Source organism: Arvicanthis niloticus, chromosome 3 (assembly GCF_011762505.2).
Source record: "Arvicanthis niloticus isolate mArvNil1 chromosome 3, mArvNil1.pat.X, whole genome shotgun sequence".
Classification (NCBI taxonomy): Eukaryota; Metazoa; Chordata; class Mammalia; order Rodentia; family Muridae; genus Arvicanthis; species Arvicanthis niloticus.
The window spans coordinates 49,571,028-49,586,031 of NC_047660.1; the positions used below are offsets into that span (position 1 = coordinate 49,571,028).

The 15,004-nt window shown below is 51.1% G+C and overlaps 1 protein-coding gene across 6 annotated transcripts in view; it reads left to right on the forward strand.

Moving 5' to 3' along the window:
- Window positions 1-676: 676 nt before the first annotated feature.
- Sorbs3 (sorbin and SH3 domain containing 3) overlaps window positions 677-15,004 on the forward strand; it is a 31,277-nt gene continuing 16,949 nt past the window's right edge. Inside the window, exons 1-7 of one of the 6 annotated variants that reach the window (XM_076930781.1) lie at window positions 677-1,126; window positions 1,264-1,348; window positions 5,300-5,443; window positions 9,741-9,885; window positions 10,118-10,235; window positions 11,826-12,019; window positions 14,096-14,159. In XM_076930781.1, the coding sequence (XP_076786896.1) occupies window positions 5,343-5,443; window positions 9,741-9,885; window positions 10,118-10,235; window positions 11,826-12,019; window positions 14,096-14,159 (622 nt within the window). In that variant the 5' untranslated portion in view covers window positions 677-1,126; window positions 1,264-1,348; window positions 5,300-5,342. Of the gene's footprint in view, window positions 1,127-1,181; window positions 1,349-5,284; window positions 5,444-6,920; window positions 7,393-9,740; window positions 9,886-10,117; window positions 10,236-11,825; window positions 12,020-14,095; window positions 14,160-15,004 lie in introns of those variants that run through there. The other 5 variants (XM_076930779.1, XM_076930780.1, XM_076930782.1 and 2 more) reach the window with 5 other exon arrangements.

The following is a 15,004-nucleotide window of genomic DNA, read 5'->3' on the forward strand; positions in this document are numbered from 1 at the left end:
CCTTTGTTTTTATACCCTGATAACTTAAGAATGATTTCCTTACACTTCAGTATGGGGAAAGCGGAAACCCTATTGGTTCGGTCAATAGAAAAGTCATTTGCTATCATTAAGGTGCAAATGTAGGATTTCTGAAAATGGAGTAGCTTTGAGGCCTCTTCAGCCTTGGCATTATCCTTTAGTTTCTTTTCTCCATGTGGTTTTCAAACACAGTCCAGGGCAGCTGGTGTATATACGAACCACATCCTAAGTCATGTGAGATGCAGCTGGACACTACTCCGCTTTTACAGCCAGTTGTGCAAGAGCTTTCTACAAATGCGGAAGTCGGAATCTCTTCTCTCTGCCTTCTGTAAATCTTCTAGCTGACCTCCCAAGTATTGCCTGTATCATATCTATAAATATCTGTAAAGTTCACACTCTAGAGAAACAAGTGCATACTGGCCACTTAGCTATACTAGTTTAGGAAAATCCTGCCCTACATTAATGATTCAAAATTTTCTTCATATTAATGATCATTTGGTTTCTCTGCCAGTGTTTATATTGAAAATTATTTCTGCAAGTAAAGACTTGCAGAGGTGGCATTCTAGAACCCCAGTATTTAAACTAGCTGTTATGGTAACAGTGGAACACGGGTGGGGGGTGGCTTTCAGTTTTCCCTACCCAGGTAGAAAAACATTCCAGAGCAGGAATAGACCTAGAGCTCGGGGTTGGGTATGAGGCTCCAGTGTGCTACATTGTTTGTGGGGTTTTACCTCGTCTGACACCCGTCCCGCCTGTCCTGTAGCCTGTTAGACCAGTGTAAAGAGCAGCCAAGGCAGCAAGACACTGAAGAGGGCTTGGGTCACACAGAGGAATCCCTTTCAGTTCTTGCCATGGTCAGAAGCTCATAGGAAAGCCGTAAGAAAGAGCAGATGAGCGTAGAGAAGAAAGCTGGTCTGCCGAAGGACAGGAGCAGTATTCTCATCTGGATGCCAGCAATGAGCCGTGTTAACAATAGGGCTCTGTGCCATTGGCAGTTTGAGAGAGGGAAACTACATGGCATTGGGACTTGGTAGCTGTCCTACCTCTATCTAGCCAGCCAGAGTGAATGGGGTCAGTGTTAACTGCCTTCATCTATGCAGTCACAAAGGTAAAGGTGATACTGGGAGCATATTCCCTCCTGGGAGGCCTTGGCCTCACGCCTCAGCAACCGCGGCAAGACGTGCTAAATAACACCTTTGTTTGAGCCAGGGTTATGCATCGTCAACAATTTTATGCCAAGTCTAGGTGGTTTCAGATCAAGCAGCAAGGACGTGGACATGGACCATCCCTCTGTGCAGCTCTGAAGTAGAGCCAAGCACTGTGCCTGCCTGTAAGTCCCTGCCCACATTCCCTTCACCCACTTTCACAGTTCCCCAAGTATCCGCTCTGTCTTCTTGGTTTGGGGGCGCACATGACTAGATGTAGGTAGCCAGAAACTATGGTTTGGGATGATAAAGATGTGATGTGGGCTGGGCACGTGATGAAGCAAAAGGACCATTGCAAGTTTGAGGGCTGCCTGGTGTCACAGTAAATGGCAGGCTAGCCAGGGCTACATAATGAAAACCAGCATTTAAAACAAGAGAAAAAGAAAATGTGTTTTTGTCCTTTCCCAAGCCTTTGTGAAGATGCCATCGGGAGCCCCTCACGTTCCTTCCTCCCGGCATCCTAAACCATAGCTCTTTTTCCCCCATCACCGGACCCTTTCTAGGATTGGTCCCCGGTCCCACTGCCTAGATGATGAAGCAGTCACACATGCGGAGCTAGGCAGTGGCTCTCTTGAATGATGGCCTACTTGCTTATGCTTAGAGGTTACCTGCATTCTCTTGCTTTCTGCTATGTTAAAGACAGTCACAGAAATGTTACCTTTCAACAGGAGACATTAGTCTTTGTGAATAAGAGTTTTGTAAGAACTTTCTCTCTGCCTACTAGAAGTCCTCTTAAGATTAAAAGAAGCAAATGCTCTTATTAGTGAAGGATAACTTCATTGAGTCCCTGTGTCTTCATTTCCTTGATTTCTTAGTAGAGGGACTGATCTTTTGGCTCTGACCCAGTTAGTAATTCCAGAGGTGAAGGAAAGCCTAGTTTCTGATGTCTGGTCTGATCTCTGACAATGCCAGTGAAGTCCTTTCCCAAGAGAGGTTCCCTCGGCCATAGTTAAAGCTCTGATGGCCTCTGAGGAGTTTCTACTTACCCCCGGCCCCCGCCTGCCCATAAACCCTGTTCCTTTGCCTTTTATCTCCTGAAATTATGCCCACCACTAACTCTTGCTCTAGACCCTCTGTGGCCTCTCCTTGAAGGAGTAGAAGGACGATAACCCAGAAAAGAGTCTTTACAAAGCACAAAAATAAGTTTTACGATAGTCATTTAATAAGTTTTCATATGGTCTGGGAAAAGTCAGAAGCCCGAAGGGAGCTGATGAAGAGCTGCACTCCCAGGCTTAGAGGAACCAGAGCAGCCTCGGAGCCCTCTGCAAAGCCAGCAGATCCCAAGGGGCTGGGAATCCACACGAGCAGATAAGCATGGCTGCACAGCTTGGGGGTGGAGACAGGGAAATGCTGGGGCCCTGGACAGGGACTTGGACAGATTATGGCAACAGAGGTGGAAAGGCTAAATCTAGGTCTGCTGGATCCAAATAGCAACGTTGACATCAAATACAGCCACGATGTGCAATTTTAAGACCAGGAAAATGAGCCTGGATTTTTAACTGCACAAAAGCCAAGTGAGCACTTTATGTTCTGTTACCCCAGTGACATCCTGAGTTAACAGTGGCCTTATCCCTTAGCTAAAACCCCAGTGAGATGAGGTAATGTTTGCCCTTATTTACAGAGTCGTGGGAAGCTGTTTCAGAGCCTAGGAAAGAAGGATGAGACACTGAGTCACACTGGCCCCTGTTAGATCAAGATCTAATCCCTACTGGGTAATTAAATGGCTTCACTCTCCTCCTCCTCTTCTTCTTCTTCTCCTTCTCCTTCTCCTTCTCCTTCTCCTTCTCCTTCTCCTTCTCCTTCTCCTCCTCCTCCTCCTCCTCCTCCTCCTCCTCCTCCCCCTCCCCCTCCCCCTCCCCCTCCCCCTCCCCCTCCCCCTCCTCCCTCCTCCCCTTCTTCTTCCTCCTCTTCCACAACCCTAAGATTTTATTTGCAAAGCTTACTGTTGATAGTGGATTGGTCACTTAGAAGTAAATTGAGTCTTACTGCTGATACAGTGGAGACAGTTCATCGTAGAACTCAAGGAGGCCAAAAGACAGGATAGCCTTTGTTTGGATACCAGCACTCTGTCATGGTATCCTCTGGCCAGCCAATCAGCTCTCTGTCTCCCTTATCTCAGTTTCCCTGAGCTGGGATGGAAGGCTGAGGCAGACCTAACTTTCCAGGCCCTGGTTTTTTGGTTTTTTTTTTTTTTTGCACTTGTCTGCAGCTCTCTGTAAAGTCTGCCTTTTCAAGACCTGTCACCCACTTGCTCCTTTTATCCTTTGTAAGAACTGAAGGAAGTCTGTCTACCTTGGTCTTTCTTAGGCATTCCTGTCTGGCTATGGCATGTTTTTGTTTACCCACAAACAGGAACACATGGTGGATGTGATGTCAATCAGTGTCCAGGCCTCCTGGAGGACAGACTGGATAAACTGGGCAGGAACTGATTCTTTTTACTGCCTTTAGGGTTTAAATGCTGAGAGCCATGAGATGCCCCTGATATGTGTGCTATGAAAATATTTGTGCAGAGCAGGCCTGAAATCTTCAGTCTCTTATTCCTGTGGGGTTTTACATACCCATCCTTGCTACCAATCCTGACATTGACCTGCCTTGACCTGCCCTGTGTTTTTTATTGTTGTTGCTTCCCTTAGAGTTCCTTCATTTTGCAGTGACTGACCCCCCCCAAAAAAAAAAAATTCAGACTTCCAGATAGGACAGCGTGTAAGAGGGCCCTTGGAGCCCCAAAATGGGTCACTTCACTTCCCTCCCTTGCTTGCCCCTGTTCTCATGAGTGGTTGGCATATGTGGGGCCATTGATAGAGCTTAGATGGCAGTAGTGCCAGAGCTGGAATCAGGAGACGGCCCCAGGGAGGAAACAGAGTCGAGATCTGTGCTAGTCTATCCATGGTGACTTGGCTTCAGTTCCTCACTGCTGGGTTGGTTACAGTCTCTAGAAGAGTCCATGTGTTCTTGGCTACTCTCTTCTGGTCTGTAGAAAGAAAACAGTCTTCTAGGAGCACAAATCAAAATAGACATGAAAGCCTATCTCAAGAATGTACTGACGGTTGCCCTAGGGAAGGAACTGGGTGCCGTTCTACCTAACAGGGAGGACAGGGGCATGCAGCAGGGGAGATGTCAGTGTGACTCAGAAGGATAGACTGTCCTCGACACTAATTGGTGGTCACTTGACTAATGGTACTTTGAGTTAGTCGCAGAGGATGGAGCACTGGAGGGCTGAGGGGAGGGGGAATGCGCATAGGACAGAATTGGCTGCCTGGGACTGGGTGGGGCTCCTGGTGACTGGAATCAGATAGCTAGGAAAAACAGAGCAGTTACGTAACTGTGTTTACATGGGCTCAGGTGGCTGTGGAGGCCACAGCAGTCCTTGACCCAAGGCCATGCTGGAGGTGTGCAGGCAGCCAAGTAATAGGGAAGGAGGTTCCTCTTGAACAGGAGGGCATGCAGGAGACAGAGCAGGACATACTGACCAGGACCGCACTATCTGGAACAATGTTACCTAGCTCTCATGTGCCACTGGAAGCCGCCCAGGGTGAGGCAGGCAGGCGGCAACCAGCTCAAACTAGGGGGGAGGGGTCAGGAAACCAGACACCTGGCCTTCAGGTCCACTCTCTGAACCTTGCTACATTTTTCCCCCTAATCTTCTTAAAAGAGGAAGCATTCTCCCTAAATATGGGCAGGAAAGGGGGCGGGGGATTATTTAAGTTTCCTTGGATTTACCTGCCCTATGGTTCTAGCGACCATGCCTCCTGTGTTTTGTGAGGCCATCCGAATACTTGAGAACACAGTGGGCTCCAACCTGAGAGGTGGTAAGCCAGCCCAGGCCTGAGTGGCAAGGCAGAACTGGAGCAGCTAAGCGTAATAGCTCAGCCCTCCATTGCCACCCTCCCCCTTTCCTCCCAACCTGCATTCTCCAAAGACTGTTTACTGGATTCCCCATTCCCATAGAGATGGGACTGGTAGCCAGTCCCCAGCTCCCTTGCCCACACTGTGCCTTCTCTTGTGAGAAACAGGAAGCTGGGACCTTTGGCAGCTCAGCGGCACCCTCTACATTAAATATTTATCTTGGAGTCCAGGTCAGAGCCTTAGCGCCTAAGACGTTCACTGCTGGTGAGGGGGATGGCCAGGATTCCTGGAGTGGGAAGATCTTCAGCTTCGTCTTTGGACAACAAAGAAGACAATGAAAGAGATATGGCCCTTCTTAGTCCCAAGGACCCAAGGTGGGAAAACTTGAAAGAGGGAAATGGGTAGTACTTTTAATCCTACAGGGAAGGTAGAGGCTGCTTCCCTGGGATGGGCGGATAATTCAAGCTTCAGAGGGGCAGCATACTGCCGCCTGACCTCACGGGGTCTCAGAGCCCCTCCACTCCTGAAGTACCTTCTTGAAACCCACCCTATCTCTCTCCCTTCAGCTTTCCTCCCCACCCCCCACAGTGCGCAAACGCTGTGCACTGTGTAATATCTACATCTGTTAAAATACCTCACGTATGTGAATCAGAGCCCCATTGGCAGGGTTACATCTATGGAAGCCTATGAAACTGCTTCCTCAAGACTCCCACCCATGAGCCGGGCAGTGATGGCGCACGCCTTTAATCCCAGCATTTGGGAGGCAGAGGCAGGTGGATTTCTGAGTTCGAGGCCAGCCTGGTCTACCGAGTGAGTTCCAGGACAGCTAGAGCTACACAGAGAAACCCTGTCTCAAACAAAACAAACAAACAAACAACCCCAAAAACAAAGACTCCCACCCATGGAGCTCTGGCAAGCTCATCTCTTGAACTATTCTTTGACCTTTTGTTTGAGGGCACCACAAACAGTTTTTTTCCCCCACAACTGGGAAAATGTGAAGCTAATAAGAGGCGAGCGTGCTAGGGGTTGTGATGTTCTGGGAGCCGCTAAAACTCCGGGTGGCTCAGGCACCAATCAAACTGCAGTAGGTATCACTTACCATACCCAACACCTCGCTGCAGTGGAGCAAAAATCATTTTTACTGATTGGTTTGTTGGGGATTTGGGTATCCCAGTGAGTCACAGTCTAGGAGTACTCCAGGGTTTCCATTGTCAGTAAACATTTGCCCTGCCTAGCACCTGCCAGCCAGAAGACTGGACGAGAAGGGGAGGAGGGAGGGTCAGAGAGAATGGGGAGCCAGTGGGCGGTGTCCTTCAGATTCGCGTCAGCACCGCAGGAACAGCCGGAAAAGCAGGATCAAAACAAATACGGTGAATGGGAACACCAAGACCCTCCTAACCTCATCCCCGCCCAAGGGGCCCCACCCTTATCCTCTTCAATGCTGTGGCACATCAAGGGAGCCGCTCGCTCATAAGGCCGATTTTCTCCCCCAAACTTTGCACGTGTGTGTGTGCATCAACACGTTTGCCAGTAAACGAGTGTTTGCAAACACCCGGTCAGTGCGCTTAGACAGGCACGAACTCTCTCCCCCAAGCTGGCGTTGCCTTCGTTCCTGGGCCACCATGACTTATCTCGGTCCCAGCCTGTCTGCCTCCGGGCCTGTCTCCTGCCTCTCCAAGGCCGAGGGTTGCGTATCTAATTCCGGCTCCACCCGGACTCTGGCACTCAGGGACCGTTCGGTTAATCACTCCTGCCCTGTGTCCTGGCTCTTGCAGAGCAGCTCGCTTCCCACACCCTGGAAATGTCGCTGGAAACTCTGAGTGGCCCCCACCAGCCCGCCCGCCCCTTTCTAACTCCAGCTTTGTGGTGAGGGCCGGGGAAGGCATCTGGGAAACCCAGCGGGCTCCCGGGGGACCCTCGGTGGCCCCTCCCGGCACCGCCTCCTGGACGGCCCGGCCCCTTGGGCAAGGGGCCACAGCGCCGCCGGACAGAGGGCACTCGCGGGAGTGAGGGAGCGAGTAGCAGGCATCTCCACTTCACCCCAGCACAGCTCTGGCTCACAGTTCAAACCGAGTCCCAAACTCCTCCCGCCGCATTACTCTCAGGGTCCTGCCTCCCAGCGCTCCCCCTCGGCCTCCCTCTTCCTCGTTGGGCGCCCAGCCTGGCCCAGCGTCCTGACCGGTCACGAGGGCCGCGACCGCCCGCACTTCTCCCTGCCCTCTTTCCCCGAGGGCTCGCCGCGGCTGCTCCGGGCAGAAGCGGGCTGGGATGCTCCTGCCCTCCTGGGCAGCCCCAAGCCCCCCCACCTGCTCGTCGGGGGAAGGTAGGTTCAGCGACGCAGAGGGGCGGGAAGGAGGCAAGACAGAGTCTGGCGCGGACGGGAGCGAAGGCATAGAGCCCCTCCCTCGGGGTCCCAGTCTCTGAGGTTGTGCAAACCAGAAAAAGTGAATTTGAAAAATCCCTGACCCTGTTAGTGGAGAGCTATAGTTTGATAAGACCTGGAAAGGCAGAGAACAACGTCCCCACCATCAAGGCCTCACTGTAAGATGGGAAGGAGTCCACCAAACCTCTAAGTTTTTCATTCTTCCACACCTTTGGAAAGGGCTGCTTGAGTGCAGGGGCTGCCTGAATTCTGGGAACTCACCAGAGGGGTCTGGACACCTTCTGTTTTATGCTAGACAGATACCAATTCCCCAGAAGGCCTCTGTCTTCCTTAGGTTCTTCCTACTGTCTCCAGGCAGCATGCTGGGAGAAAAACCAGGACCACATGTGGACCAGGCTCTATTCTAACCTTGCATATTCCCAGGAGTGCCTTTACGTGGAACCCAGTGGGAGGGGAGTAAATGGAGGTATCCTAGGATCAATAGCTCCTGAAACCAGGTGGTGATGGGAGATTGGATCTTTCTCCCTGGAGAGGACATTTCTGGATTTGCTGAGAGGGTGGGACACAGTGACATTAGGGAAGGAAGGTCTGTCAGCTGATGGGTGCAACTGCTGATGCTGAGGGCAACTTGGCCTCAAGCCAGCAGCCGAGCAGGGAGGGGTAGCTCTATAGCCAGTGTGCCCGGGCTTCCTTGGTCATCAGTCTGCCTGGCCTCACTTTCCCCTGGAAAGAATCAGGAACCCGGGTGTGTTCGTATGGTTTGGCTTTTTGGTAAGAAGCTCTAATTGGATCCAGCTGGTGGGCTGCACTTCAACCTCCCCTCCCCACAAAGTCAGGGATTGGCTGGGTCCCCAATAGGCTGCTCAGATGTCAGAAGGAATATACCCACAAATGCAGATGGAGGGGGGTGCTTACTGACCCTAGTCTCCTTCGTCTCCTTGTCAATGCCCAAGCAGGAACTGAGCACAGAAGATGCGGTGCCACAGGTCTCAAGGCTGTACTATCCTTGTCCCCTCAGTCTCACAGCCCTGTGTTGTTCAGAGGACTGCTTACTGCACACCCTCCTGCTGACATTCTTCTCTCTCTAACTCCCGTGCTCCTCACATGATCCACCCTGCCCACCCCCATCATATTCACAACACTGAATATATTCTACCATACACAGGACACCACCCCGGGGTGTCTGGTGTCCTTTCTTGGAGTCCCCACAAACCCCACAGCCACATACAAGTCTGATTTGGCCCAGTCCAAAAGGTGGTTAAGTTTATTCCACCAGTCCCCCACTCAGCCAGGAAGATGAAAAGGTATAAATCCGACACCATAGCTCTAGCCACTAAAGCCCTTTTGTGGCCCCGGACTATGAGCACTCCGTCCTCTTGCACAGGGTCCCCTCTTGTTCACCCATCTCGCAGGTTCCCTGAGCTCCCTTCTGCTGACCCTTGAGTGAGGCAGAACCTACTGGCTCGTCAGGCATGATGGTCTCCGTCAGGAAGGACCCTCCCTTCAGAGCCAAGCCTGTGGGTACAGGAACGTTTGTCAGTGTGCAGGAGAGAAACCTCTAGACCTCAGCACTACCCCGCAAGGCAGAAGCAGGTCCTCTTGTATTGTGCCATCATCTGCTGCTTTGCTTCCCATCCACCCAGCACTGACTCTGGGTGTTCTGGAGTTGTGATCTGCACAGGAGGCCACCGGGCAAACCACATTCCCTAGATCTCAGAAGTGGCTCCCTGCCTGGCAATACTCTCCCATGCCCTCGTTAGCCCTGGTAGGGATGAGGGCACTGCTGGCTGCTTCCCAGTGGTCAGCAGGTTGGTGGCCTTGATGGTGACTGCCTTTGTGCCTGTGAGCACGCAGATGCTACGCAGAAGAATGGAAAAAAGTCCCGTGTGCTCAGGTCCTTCTGCTAGCTGTCCTAGTTCTCCTGTGCCTTCTCTCTGGGGGAGCTGGCTATCCTGGCACAGAGAGCCCCAGAGGGGTGGTCAGCAGGCTGCAGGCCCGCTCCTGGCCAGCCGCCCTATCTTCCTCCTTGCCTGGCTTCCCCTCCCCCACTCCCACCCAGTGCTTCTGCCCCAGGCCTAACAAGCAGTCCATTGTGCCTCTGGGAGTCTGCACTGGCAGCCTGCAGGCGGGTGCCCAGAGCTGCCTGTTTCCTGGGTCCTTGAGCTCCCACCCAGCTGGCCATAATTCCCTCCCACAACCTACCTTCCTCCCCCACTAGTGGGTTGAGTCAAGAGGTCCCAGGCAATCCAGCCCAGCAAGGCTTTCCCTTCCTTCCTCCTTCCCTGCAGAATACACACGAAGGAGCAGCTGGCACATCCTGTGTCCTCCAACCTTGACCCAAGCATGCAAGGCCTCCCTGCTGGGCTCAGCCTGGATGACTTCATCCCTGGCCACCTCCGGGCCCATATAGGTGCATCCTCCAGGGGGACAAGGGTGAGTGAACAGCAAGGAAAAAGGAACACTGATGGGCCAGCAGTTGATGGGGACACTAGAGGGCCAGGTGGGGGGGAGCAGTGGATTGAAAGTGTAAGGAGGGAAGACCCTCTGAAGGAAGCTCCCGGGCACAGGCTGTGCTCAGGCCTCCAGGAGGAGGGACTCGGGCTATGCTCAGGCTGCCGCTCCTTCCCAGTGGAACTCCAGTGGAACCTCTGGTCCCTCCCTACAGGTGCCTGTGATCCGGAATGGTGGCTCCAACACCCTTAATTTCCAGTTTCATGACCCTGCGCCCAGGACTGTGTGCAATGGCTGTCCCTCACCCAGGAGAGATGGTTCCCAGCATCCAGGTGGGTCTGCTTGGGAAGATCTGCTTTAAGAGCCTTATGCAGGGTTCCCTGTGCCATATGGAAGGGAATGGATCTTTCAAGGCCATGAGAAGGTCCCCAGGGAACTGTGGATCCAGCTTAGGGTTTTCTGTAATCATGCAGATCTTGAGAAAGGAACCTTGAAGAGAGAACAGGCTGATACAGCCCTTCCCTCCCTCTTGACAAGGGAAGGACATGGTCCTAGGGGTCAAGGGAACTGTAACTGGGCCAGCGATTCAAATGGGAGGGCGAGAAGTGTTGGCTTAAGAGTAGACAGGGACAGCGGGGCGCAGTGGTGGTGGTGGCAGTGGCAGTCGTGGTGGTGGTGGTGGTGGCGGCGGCGGCGGCAGTGGCGGCGGCGGCACACGCCTTTAATCCCAGCACTTGGGAGGCAGAGACAGGCAGATTTCTGAGTTCAAGGCCAGCCTGGTCTACAGAGTGAGTTCCAGGACAGCCAGGGCTACACAGAGAAACCCTGTCTCGAAAAACAAAAACAAACAAACAAACAAAAAGAGTAGACAGGGACTGCACCCACCCACACACACACTCAGGATTCTCATCCAATCCAAAAGGACATGGGAGATGCAGCTTAAGAGCCTGCCATCTGGGTGGGCCCTAAGGTCTCTGAGCTCCTGGGGACTCCTCTGTACAGTTCAGCCCTTTGAGAAATGGCATCCTTCACTGGGTATTCATTCCCCTGAGTCAGACATTGTGCAAAAGATTCAGTCATTTAACAAAGAATTATTGAACACTGGACAACACTGAGCCGATATTTCACAAGCCTAATCCCATCTAACCCATCCACATCCAAGCAAAGTCAGGGTCAGGCATCTTCGAAGCGAGGATCCAGTCTCAGAGATGCTCGGAGGAGATAAGGTTTCACTGAGATCCACACCCTTGACCATCTGGCTCTGAAGCATGTATCTATTACACTAAACTACTTAGAAACTAAACGTTCTGTGGGAAAGCTGGAGACACAGAACACATGCCTGCGGAATGAGTTTCTGACCTCTCTGGGGGCTGTTTCTGTATGTGCTATGTCCAGTGGCACAGACTGGATGTCACTGTGTCTTTGCTGAAATTACTCTCCTTCTATACAAGTAGAAACCGAGGCACCACCAGGGTGATTAATGGGACTAAACTTAAACAACCAATAGGTGGCTGAGCTGCAGTCTAAATTTAAGTCTGTATCCCTCCAGTACCATTCCCCCCAATCCATGCCCCTGCCAATCCCCTACAGCCCAGAATCAGCCTTGCCACACCCTAACTGGGATGCCCCCAGCATTTGCTTCAAGTAATCATTTCCAGCCCTCCTTCTGCAAACTCTTAGGACCATCTGAGGAAAACAGAATGGGGTGGGGATGGAAACAGATTGCTCCAAACAAAATCCTCTTAAAATTCATTTTAAGTAATAAACAAGCAGAAGCCTAAAGCACTGCTGTGGATGTAGAAGTTTCTGGAGTCTGCATCATCCAGTCAAACAAATAAGGAGGGATTGATGTTCTGAGGAGACAGACAAGGTCAGGTGGGGATCCTTGCCTTTCAGTTAATGATCCTACACTCCTCTCACAGACCCAGCATGGTATCAGACCTGGCCCGGCCCTGGGAGCCGGCCCTCAGTGAGCCCAAAGCAGCCTGCCTCCCAGCATGCCCAGAACTGGTCAGCTACATGGACCAAGGACAGCAAGCGACGGGACAAGTGCTGGGTGAAGTACGAGGGAATCGGGCCCGTGGATGAGAGCGGCATGCCCATTGCCCCCCGATCTGTGAGTCCAGGGCTGAGGGTCACAGACAGAGGGGGCCCAGAGACCCTCCTAAGCTCTATCTCTATGAGCATAATAGGGAAGGGGCACGGAGGCCGTACCCACACCTTGTGTGTCTGAGTCACACAGATGTTATATGAAACAGACCTCAGAGATGTAAAGTCACCACTTTAAGAGCTGAGCTTAGCAGGATGCCTCTTAGTTGTGGATCCCAAGATACACAACAAGCCTAGCACCCACAGACTAGCTGCCTATTCACCAGCTGAGAGAGCAAGGTTGCTGTGGCAGGCAGGGAAGGCTCCTGTATGCCACATTCCACAGAGGATTACCGGGGCCCTGGCCTGCCATTGCCTTCATCTGTTGGGCCAGCCATATTTCCTCATAGTCATGGACTGTTCCTGCTTTGTAAGGTCCAGACATTGTGGGTTATGTGAAATGCCCTCTCTCCCCCACGCTGTTACTTGTGTCTCATGTAGAAAAATGTTCACTGTAGAAATATCAGGAATAGACACAAGACCGTGGAGATAACTCGGTCAGTAAAGTGCTTGCCATACAAGCCTAGAAAACACACACACACACACACACACACACACACACGGGGGGGGGGGAGGGAGAGAGAGAGAGAGAGAGAGAGAGAGAGAGAGAGAGAACCTGCCATGGTAGCATATGCTTACAATCTCAGACAGAGGATGCAGAAGCAGGAGGATCTCTGAGTTGAAGGCCAGCCTGGTCTATAGAATGAGCTCCAGCCAGGATACACAGAGAAACCTTGTCTCAAAAATTAATTAGTTAATTAATTAGTTAATGGACAGTGCCTGAGGAATAATAACTGAGGTTGACCTCTGGCCTCCATATACACAGGCACGCACATACTCGTACAACCACACCTACACCCACACAAACATGTACTCGGGTGCGTGTGCTGTGCGTGCACATACAGATATGTAAAAAAACATGAGGAAAATGTAAAGCAGTCTCCATCTCATAACGGAGGGTCATCACACTATACACTGAAGAGGGTTCTTGTTTGTGTCGATTTCAGACACAATGTGCCACAAGTTGTCACAAAGGAGCTGCAGAGAAGGCTCAGTGGACAAAGTGCTTACTGTATAATTAAAGCTAGGCACTGTGGTAGATGTCTACAGTCCCAAAGCTGGGGTTAGGGCTCACAGGCAGAGCCCATGGCCTGGATAAGCAGTCTAAAAGAAACAGTGAGCTTCAGGTTCAGTGAGACAGCCTGTCTCAAAAAAAAAAAAAAAAAAAAAAAAAAAAAAAAAAAAGAAATCTTATTTTTTGAGAGGTGGTAGTGCCTTTAATCCTAGCACTCAGGAGGCAGAGGCAGATGGATCTCTGTGAATTCAAGGCCAGCCCAGTCTACATAGTGAGTTCTAGGCCAGCCAAAGGCTATCTAGTGACACATTGTCTCAAAAATAAAATAGAATAAAAATAAGGGGCTAAAGAGACGGTTTAGTGGTTAGGAGCACTTGTTCCTGGAGAGGTCCAGGGTTTGATCCCCAGAACCCACATGGCAGCTCACAACTGTCTATAGCTCTGCTTCCAGGGACTAATACTTTCTTCTGTCCTCTGAGGATATAAGCAAAACATTTATACACCTTTAAAAAAAAATCTTTAAAAAAAATAAACAAATAAAAATTAATTAGGTAGAGGGATGGCTAAAAGGTTCGAGTGGACACAGGCAGTACCACCATCCCTAATGACCTGAGTTTGATCCCAGAACCATATGGTAGCAGGAGAGAGCCTACTCCTGTAAACTGTCCTCTGGCCTCCACATGTGTGTGTGGCACCTGCACATCATCCCACCCCCACTGATAAATGAAAAGAAATATGGTGGGGTGCAATTGATCCCTGGCCCCCACATGTGCCTGCATGCACACAGGTGTACACAAATGCACATAAACCAGCAGCAGCACCACCACCACAGATATTCCCCAGACCCCAGCCATCTATAGGAATTTCAAGGTGACCAGAGTTGGCTTATCGTTGGGAAGGATGGGTGAGCGGGAAGGCCTGAGAAGGGTGAGTGAGCAAAGAGACCTGATTTTAATTTTCTGATCTCAGAGTGTTGACAGCCCCAGAGACTGGTATCGGAGAATGTTCCAGCAAATTCACCGGAAAATGCCAGGTTAGACACCTTCCCAGGGCCCAATAGACTCCCAACTATCTGGAACTTGTGGGAGGGATAGAAACGGGGATTTCTTTGCTTATGAAATGAAATTCTTCTGACTCCTCTCTTCAAGCTCTAAGGTGAATAGTCCTAGAAACAGGCAAAAAAAAAAAAAAAAAAAAAAAAAAAAAAGTTGCTGCCTGTAACTCTAGCACACAGGAGGCAAAGGCAGAGGGAATCACAGATTTGAAGGCCATCCTAGGTTACAAAGTGAGACTCTGTCTCAAAAATCTAAAGAAAAAAAGCCGTCTGGGGGGGGGAGGGGAGGGAGGGGGAAAGAAAGGAGGAAGAGAAGGAAGCAGAGAGGAAGTTTCTCTGTTCTCCCAATGCTTGAGGCCAACAATGGTCTCCAGATTATACTTGAGTGGACAGCTACTAGCTGGTTTCCCGATGTCCTCTGGGGGGCTTCCTGGGATCTCTCTGGATTTCTGGTTAGCCTGCAGCAGCACCCGAAGCACTGGTCCAAATGCAGCCAATCCTGAGTTGTTGTGTGAGTGTTCTACAGGCCCTTTGTGCAGAATCAGTCCTCGCCTATCTCTGAGGACTTCCTGCTCTAGAAAGATGTACAATACACAGATGACAGAAAGGACTAGAATAAAACCAAAGAAGGCTAAGGAATGACCGGTTCAGCTACACTGAGACCTCACCCAGAACAGTTGAGGAAGGACCCTGAGAAGAGGCCTTTGAGTTTAGTCCAGAAAGGGTGGAGAGGAATGTACCAGCAGAGGGCGCTCCAAAAACCCAGAGGGGAGAACACATCTGGAAAAACGCACAGGCAGGAAAACCTGGACTAGGGTGAGAGC